At 36.2% G+C, this 8,695-nt stretch overlaps 2 protein-coding genes across 5 annotated transcripts; one reads left to right on the top strand and one right to left on the bottom strand.

Moving 5' to 3' along the window:
* LOC104775886 (ESCRT-related protein CHMP1A-like) lies at positions 52–1,917 on the bottom strand. 3 transcript variants are annotated; one of them, XR_766084.2, is made up of 4 exons: positions 1,455–1,917; positions 890–1,172; positions 331–416; positions 52–246 (listed from the first exon to the last, which is right to left on the bottom strand). XR_766084.2 is itself a non-coding variant. In XM_010499844.2 (2 exons), exons 1-2 carry the CDS (start codon positions 1,777–1,779, stop codon positions 886–888), a joined length of 612 nt encoding a protein of 203 aa, XP_010498146.1. In that variant the 5' UTR covers positions 1,780–1,917; the 3' UTR covers positions 640–885. The 3 variants fall into 3 exon arrangements, 1 of the variants encoding a protein (XP_010498146.1); XR_766083.2 differs by having other exon boundaries at positions 331–412; XM_010499844.2 differs by lacking the exons at positions 52–246; positions 331–416 and having other exon boundaries at positions 640–1,172.
* On the top strand, positions 2,739–7,597 carry LOC104775885 (serine/threonine protein phosphatase 2A 55 kDa regulatory subunit B beta isoform). 2 transcript variants are annotated; one of them, XM_010499843.2, is made up of 14 exons: positions 2,739–3,142; positions 3,955–4,058; positions 4,153–4,248; positions 4,342–4,461; positions 4,712–4,891; positions 5,143–5,234; positions 5,353–5,471; positions 5,617–5,740; positions 5,949–6,072; positions 6,184–6,252; positions 6,344–6,435; positions 6,531–6,608; positions 6,696–6,763; positions 6,845–7,597. In XM_010499843.2, the coding sequence occupies exons 1-14, from the start codon at positions 3,025–3,027 to the stop codon at positions 6,979–6,981; spliced, it is 1,521 nt and encodes a 506-aa protein (XP_010498145.1). In that variant the 5' UTR covers positions 2,739–3,024; the 3' UTR covers positions 6,982–7,597. The 2 variants fall into 2 exon arrangements, with proteins under 2 accessions (XP_010498145.1, XP_010498144.1); XM_010499842.2 differs by having other exon boundaries at positions 4,712–4,894.

Raw genomic sequence — 8,695 nt, 5'->3', positions numbered from 1 at the left:
TTGTTTTTTTTTTTGCAGAAAAGATAGATTCGCACTTTTCTATTTTTCCACATCACTATTAAAGTGTTAATAATATACACAAAATTTAGTTGATATATACAAATGCGTATAAAGAAATAGATAAAATAACAACGAACTTGAATGGTTCGACTACGCCAATCAGATGATACTGATACCTCAACTTACAAATCCTCTTCCCATCCCACCAAGCTGCTGTCTGCAGCACCATCCCGTTCAACCACAAACCTAGAATACCGCAAACACCATTAATAAATCTAACGCAAACTACATAACATTCAAGAACCAGTATAAAAACTCTGCAAAAAGGACCTTCTAGCATCATCGCAGAAACTCTGAGTGGGCTTCTTTTTACTTCTGGCATCCCCAACCCCCTCAAATGCTCTTCCGTCCTCTATCTAACAATCATAACTTGATATCAAAATCCTTATGGACCTAGAAATATTGGTGACAGTACTACCAGAAAGATCATCAAAGGTAATCAACACTTTTTCTTCAGTCAATCTGAAACATCAAGTAGTTAATGAAATTTCTAGTGCTAAAGCATCAAGTGTTCAATATCCGATGAAGTAACTCCTGTTCTTGCAACAAAAGCAGAAATGCAGGAAAAAAACTGATGTGTGAACTGTGAAGTAGTAAATTTGATGTCTAGAGGTAGTCAGAACAGAATAAAGAGTAATGTAGAAGCAAAACATGCTAGGCTCTAATATCTGTGTAAAAGCACACTCAAGGTTTTATATAAACAAAAACATATTCCAGAGTGAGCGATATACACAAACATTCCCATCACGTTCAGGGATTAATAGTATCAACATGTTGATAGAAGTAGATTCCAAACACATTTTGTTTGTTTGTTAGGTTCGTAAATTACCCTCTGGCTTTAAGCTCAGCGAGCCTCCTGGATAAATCATCCTCCTCAACTTTCTCTTCAGTCTTGGTAGGAATGGCATGGCCAGCAGGCTGAGGCAGTCCAACAGAAACTTCAAGACCGTAATCATCTGCTACTTGCTGCATCAAGCTGTTAACTTCTCCCTCTGGAGTCGACAATGAAGTAGAGCCAGCCATTGCGTTCTCCATGAACTCAGCTTGAACTTCCATGTTCACAAACTGTTTCTCAAACGAGTCCATTGTCTCTGACATCTTCTGTAAGTTGCCTGTTGCAATGAACAACATATCAGAAGACGAGAACCTGAGTTGCTACAGGACAACATAATCACTCAGTCTATTTCCTTCTCCCTCCATACTAAACTTAACAAAAAGAGAGCACTCTCTGTAACCACACACACAACTTCAATTCAAGCTATTCCATCAAAACCAAACCAAAAATGCATAACTTTTCAATCTATACTATAATGCTAAGAGCACCAAAATTGTCAGTAAATTGGATCAAAAAGAGAAGAGATTATATAATAGAAAGTATGAATTTGTGAAAATACCGGTGGCAAGAGAAGATTCGAGGGATTTGACAATGCTAGTCATAGATTTGGTGATGGTGGCCATCTTGGCCTGAGTATCAAGGCGAGCAACAACAGCGTCCAAGCGAGAGGAGAGACGAAGGTAGTTCATCTGCTCGCTGCGCTTGCGAATAGCGTTCTCGGCATAGATCCGAGCACCATCCATGTTACCTTTCTCAATGGCTTTCTTCACCTTAAGCTTCTCCGACTTCTCCTCTTCCTCGCACTTCCTCGCTTGCCTCTGCAGAGACTTTGACGTGAATTTCAATTCAAAGATTTGGTTCATCAGCTTGTCCGTATTACCCATACCGATCACTTTTTTTTCCAAAAACAATCGCTTCTTTGATCAATCGGCAGAAATTAGCAGATCGGAATAATTTAGGGTTCTTTCGAATTTGGGATAAGCTCTGAAGCGCGTGTTTCTTCCGCAGGAAATGATTTGATATTTGACCACTTACTTTTTAAACGATGAAGCTTCTTCTTTCCTATATATCGGATTGGACTGACTGGTTCAATTATTCGGTTATATCCGGTTTAGTTTATTAAATTATACACTTTTTTGACTTTTTCTGTTGTTTCAATTTTGATTTTACTCCCCGAGCAAAAATTAATGAAATTATTATCTGGTAATCTGGTATAAAATATAGTAATACTTTTAAATCTGCGTTTATCGTTTTTTCTACCGCTTGGATAAATCTCAGGAGTTAATTTTGACCCCAAAAAAAAAAAAAAAAAAAAAAANAGTTGGGTTGAAAATACTCTAAAATATGGAAAAAAATAACTATACTAAAGATTATTATGTGAAGAAAACTATTTTTTTTGCTGTCAAAAAAAAAAAACTATTTTTGTTTAAGTAAAATTATTATAATATTGTTCTTGCAGAAAGAAAAAAAAACAATGTGCAATGGAATGATACTGTAATTTGGGGGGGAAATAATGATTAAGTAGTACTAATGATATTTATACATTTGCCCCCATCACATAACAGTGGCACCTCCACCATTGACCAATGGAATGCGGATACATATGTCACCGTCCACTGATATTTTACCGGTCAATAAAAAACATCACCGCTTGTATCTCTACTTTAGAATCAGGACAAAAACATTATAGTATTATTTAGACATTAACTTATATGATTTGTTCCTTCGTTTTGGTCTCCAAGGAACCAAAAATAAAAATAAAAAAGTTGTAATTCCAGTTGTGTCCTTTTAGAGAGAGAAAAAGGTGAAGGCGTTTTTTCTTCTTCCATCGTTCCTCCATTTTCTACAGAGAGAAAGAGATATCAAAAGTTCCATTTCTTCTAGAGAGAGAGAGAAATATAATCATCGATCAAGTTGCTTCTTCAATCGCGAGAAGAGAGGAAAAAAAAAATCCATGAATAAGACAATGGAATGGAATGTGAATCAAGGGATTTGGTTATGGTGATGTCGCGATCTTCGATTCGATTCGGCTATTGAAAGTTCCAAGCTCAGATTTCAAGCTCGGCTTTTTTTTTCTTCTTCTTCGAATTCCTTCCTCTCTGTTGGATTATATAACTCGAAAAGATAAAATGAACGGTGGTGACGCTGCTTCTTCCTCCGCCGCTACTAGTGGTCCTCCTCCATCTTTAGACTGGAGATTCTCTCAGGTCTTCGGCGAGCGAACCGCCGGAGAAGAAGTCCAGGAAGGTAATTATTGTCTACGCTTTGGTAGATTGCGAATTATTATGTATTCGGGGGTGATGAGTTTGCTTCTCTTTTTTTTTTTAATTAGATCCTTGAGGAGTTAAGGGTTTGATTTGTGGTTTGGATCTGATTTGGATGATAGGGATTAGTGAGTATTATTTATTCCTCTACTGTGACTTTGATTGCACTGTTAGTAGGGTTTCTAAGTTCTCTGACATTTGGATTCTTGGGTATTCTGATATCAGAGCATCTTCATTCCCTTAACTCTTAAGTGACTCTTGTGAAGTTGGATGCTCTCAGTTTTGTTCAAGTTTTCAGCTGTTTTGTTGATTTGAATCATCTTATATGGTAATGATAGTGTTAAGTTGAGATTTGAGGGTAATCTAGCTTCAAGCTTTTGTCTGTTCAATGCACATAGCCATGGGTACTGTATCCACTGGTAGAATGCTTTCTCAACTCTGAGAAAACAGCTTAGAAAATCACATGAGGAATTGTGTTTTTGAGCGACAAGTGTGAAGTGTTATCAGTGGTCATGCACTTTTGGTTCATGAGTTGGATTTTCTAATATTGAGTTAGTCTGTATCTGAAGAGACTTCCGGGAGTCTGATGATGTCGCTAGGTTGTCTTCAGAGACACTTTCCATATGAGATAAATTTAATCTACTCTCATGTTATTGTATGTAGTCTTCTTCATCGGTTTATGTTCTCTATGTTATGGAGAAAGAATAAACTAGCTGCATTTCAATGTATTTAGCTCCTTGAATTTAGTGGTGACTTCTAATGTAACGATTCTGTTTGCACAATTTTCTTCCGCAGTTGACATCATTTCAGCCATCGAATTTGATAAAAGTGGAGACCATCTTGCAACTGGTGACCGTGGGGGCCGAGTAGTTCTTTTTGAGAGGACAGATACTAGAGATGTGAGTTTCTTTTTTCTTCTGCAAGATTTATTTCAATCGTCTTTCAAAAAATGTTTTATTCTGTAATGCATTATTGTGCATTGTTACTTTCCAGCATGGAGGGTCCAGGAGAGATCTTGAGCAGACAGACTATGCAGTCAGGCATCCTGAGTTTCGATATAAAACAGAATTTCAGAGTCATGAACCAGAGGTACATTATAATAACTTATCACCATATTTTACTTACGGGTAAATTGTGTTCCTTGTGCTACTCTATAAGCTTTGTCTCTTCAATCTGTTTCAGTTTGACTATCTCAAGAGTTTGGAGATAGAGGAGAAAATCAACAAAATTAGATGGTGTCAGCCAGCAAATGGTGCATTGTTTCTGCTTTCCACAAACGATAAAACCATCAAATATTGGAAGGTGCGAAATCTAGATGGACTTTTACTTCATATGACTACAAAATATACGCCATTTTATAGCAATTCCTTTCTGACCACGTTAATTTTCGCAATCTTGTTTCATATGCTTTATAGTGTAATAATATATATAGCGTCACGTATGAAAATGGTCTAGAAACTGCTAAATTATGCTTTCAACACGCAAGAAAGAGAAATAGTTTTTGTTTATTTACTCTTATAATTTGACTTTTCATTCATTTGGGATCAAACAGGTACAAGAGAAGAAGATCAAGAAAATTTCTGAAATGAATATTGATCCATCGAAAGCAGAAAGTTCAAGTAGCCCTCCTCAGTTAGTTGCTAATGGATTACCTGCCGATAAAGCACAGGGTTACCTGAGCAATGATTTTTCTTTCCCGCCAGGAGGCATCCCATCTCTGCGTTTGCCTGTGGTAGTTGTACTCGATGCAATATTTTTTTCCTTTTCTATTGGGTGTCAATTGAAGTGAGTTTTAGTTTCAGGGTTCTGGAAACTAAATGCATATAGATATCAAGCCTGTACACTAGTTTACTGGAAATTGTGGATATTTTCGTCATGTTATTGATCCTATTACTTGAGTTGTGAAACGTAGGGAATTACTTACTGTCATGCATTAGTCAATTAGTACTTTGCTTGAAATAATGGGTCTTTCTGCATATTTAGGTTACTAGCCAGGAGACCAACCTTGTGGCTAGATGCCGAAGAGTGTATGCTCATGCTCATGATTACCATATTAATTCGATCTCAAATAGCAGGTAATCGTTTTCCTAAGTTTTCGCTCAAGTTATATGTTTTACTCTTGATGTTTACCTTTCAGCATGGATTGCATTGTTTTGTTCCTTCAATAATTTATCATTCCCCTAATTTTTATAGTGATGGAGAAACCTTTATTTCGGCTGATGATCTGCGAGTAAATCTCTGGAATTTGGAAATCAGCAACCAGAGTTTCAATATTGTTGATGTTAAGCCCACAAACATGGAAGACCTAACTGGTATGCTATTTTCACTATTCTGTTAGAAGTATTTTATATGGTCTTAAATTTGATTCATATGTCAAGAACCTCCTTGCTTTGAATGTGTTCTTTTCACGTTTACTGCTTGTTGAGCATGCTTCTAAATGATATATTGTCTCTGCAGAGGTAATTACATCAGCTGAGTTTCATCCTATCCATTGTAACATGCTCGCATATAGTAGTTCAAAAGGCTCCATCCGTTTGATTGATATGCGGCAATCAGCTCTGTGTGATTCTCATACGAAATTGTAAGTTCTGTTCTCCTTGCCTTTATCGAAAATGATAGTCTTTTTCCGGACATGAGCAGGTTTTGATATGTGTTTAACTCGTGTACAGTTCTAAGTAATAAGTAGGTTAATTTCCAATCTTCCTCTAATCTTGTCAGAAAAGGACTTGGAATTGAAGGTTGTTAGGGTAATGTTTCAGACCACTGACCATTGTTGCTTCATATCACAGATTTGAAGAACCAGAAGCACCTGGGTCAAGATCGTTTTTCACAGAGATAATTGCCTCAATTTCAGATATTAAATTCTCAAAGGATGGGAGATACATACTTAGTCGCGATTACATGACGCTCAAGGTTCGAAATCATCGGGGTCCTATCATAGTTTTCTGATTGTGGGCCAATATATGTCTATCCTTCAGTTTTTTTTTTCTTTTCTAATATCTTCTGCCCTTTTCGACGTTTCAGCTCTGGGACATAAACATGGATTCTGGTCCAGTCGCATCTTACCAGGTTCATGAACATCTGAGACCCAGGGTAAGAGCTTTTTTTTTTCTTCTTCTGTGGCTTCTCTTATTTGATGATTCTGTCTTGGAAATTAACCACATTATGTTTCACCCGTTTGCAGCTATGCGATCTATATGAAAATGACTCCATCTTTGATAAGTTCGAGTGTTGTTTGAGTGGCGATGGATTGAGGGTAGCAACAGGTTCCTACAGGTTTGCTGCTTGTCTTCTGGTTATTACTATACTTTTCTATCTTGTATAAGAGACAAATGGCCAATTTTATTAACCTTAATTTTCTGCTGAACCAGCAATTTATTCCGCGTATTTGGAGCGTCTCAAGGAAGTACTGAAGCTGCGACTTTGGAAGCTAGCAAAAACCCGATGAGGTAAATCAGAAATCAGAGAACATTGACAGCTAACCTTACGTCATAGAAGTATGTATTGATCAATTGCATCAATGGTCTATATTTTAGGAGGAAAATCCAGACACCTGCAAGACCTTCCAGATCTATTGGCAGTATGACACGCGTGGTTAGACGAGGTTAGTAGTCGCAGTAACTGCAAAATATTTTTCAACTTTTACTGTTTTCTTGTGGAGTAAAAACTTGTGTTTTGGACGCAGGATCAGAGAGTCCCGGAACAGAGGCGAATGGGAACGCATATGATTTCACAACTAAGTTGCTTCATATGGCTTGGCACCCAACAGAAAACTCAATTGCTTGTGCAGCAGCAAACAGCTTGTACATGTACTATGCATGATTTGGAGAGAGAAAGAGAGAAGACAAAAACATGGAACCAGCTTGCTCCAATTTAACTTTCTCCTTTTTCAGGCTCTCTCTTCCCCTTTTCTCTTTCTCTATCTCTCTTTCTCTTTTAACTACCAAAGTCATGATGTAACCAGAAAAGGTGTAGTAGTAACAGAGTTATGCTGTGACCAAAGACAAAAGCCTGACCAGTCACTGCAATTGGAGTCCACGAAAGAAGCAACAGTAATCTTTTCAGGAGTTTAGAAGGTAAATTGTTGGGTTGGGAAAGAAAAGAAGAAGAGACCTTTTTTTAACAGAAGGGTAATGTCTGAAATATCTGAACCACCCCTCCTACTTAGGTTGTCTTTTTTCTGGGTTGCAGAAGGATAATTTTATTTTAATTTTTTTAGTTTCGATTTTATTACTCTCTTTTTTTTCTTCTTTTTTTTTTTTCTCTAAGAAACAGCATATGGTGTGTGGGGTTTTTTTTAGTATGAGACGATTGGGAGGGATGTGCTTCAAATTTGTTTATTGATTCTTTTGTCATATCTTCTTCTTCTTGAACACAACATATGGCTTTTGCTACTTGTCTATTTTTCAATTGTATCTTTCAGACACCCCTTTTGTGATTTTTTAACTTCTACAATAAAAAAAGGAGCTATCTCCTCAATTCAGTTATCATCGAGTACAGTTTGCAATGCGCTTTGTCTAGCAAGTAACTAGAGTGTTATCATCGACTACAATGGTTTTAAAGTATAAAGGACGTGATAAATATATAAATGCCCACGGAGCAACATACGTAATTAATATGATTTCTGCTTAAGAAAATGAAACATTGAAACCATTCAAATGGAGTGAAATGAGTCATCCCTGTAATGGATGTTCGTGGTGCTACATATCTACAACGAAAAGTATAGTATATATATTATATTCCTTTCTTTTCTATCCTTATACTACATACTAAAATCATCTAAAGACATGAGGAAGACGAATAAAAGAAACCTTTGTATTTTTGGTTATGCGGATCTACTGATAACGTCTGATAGAAATATGTAATATTTTATAGAGATATATATATGGTTTACTTTTTTTGAAAGATGTATATGGTTTACACACACATAGTTTTGTTGTCATGTTGAGACTTGTTTGGTTAGAACACTTTTTAAATTCTTATAGAAGAAATCTAAAACAGACGATTATTGAAAGATGTGGCCACCAAAGAAAAGATGACGATCCTCTTAACCCCAAGAATATTCTTTTTGGCTTAGATTTGTCGCCCAACCTTCCTCGCTACTCGCTAGTGCCTTCCGATGGAATTCCAATAATATTATGATTGATCCAATGTTTGAGGTTAACTTTTCTGATTTTAACTTTATTGATAAAGTGTGTGACCTAATCGATAAAGCAACTAATCCTATCCCATGCACATTCATATTTTCATTTTAATTGGGCATCAATATCACAAAAATGTTATTATTTTGATATAAACCAAAAAACTACTTCTTACAACAAATGAATAAATATATTCATTGCAGAATTTATTTATTTGGGTTTGGGTTGAGTCTTAAAAGAAAATAATCCTATTTTTTTGGCTAACAAATTTTATTTTACCTTTAAATAAAAAGAAAACGGATGAATAGGTGGAATATTCTTTGATCTCATTTTCTTCCCGTGTCTTCTCAACTGCCTAAATCCCACTAAATAAAAACTTAACAAAGCCAAACTAA

Source organism: Camelina sativa, chromosome 3 (genome assembly GCF_000633955.1).
Source record: "Camelina sativa cultivar DH55 chromosome 3, Cs, whole genome shotgun sequence".
NCBI classification, from domain to species: Eukaryota; Viridiplantae; Streptophyta; class Magnoliopsida; order Brassicales; family Brassicaceae; genus Camelina; species Camelina sativa.
Note: the sequence above shows the minus strand (reverse complement) of the source record. Positions and strands in the feature narration are given on the sequence as shown.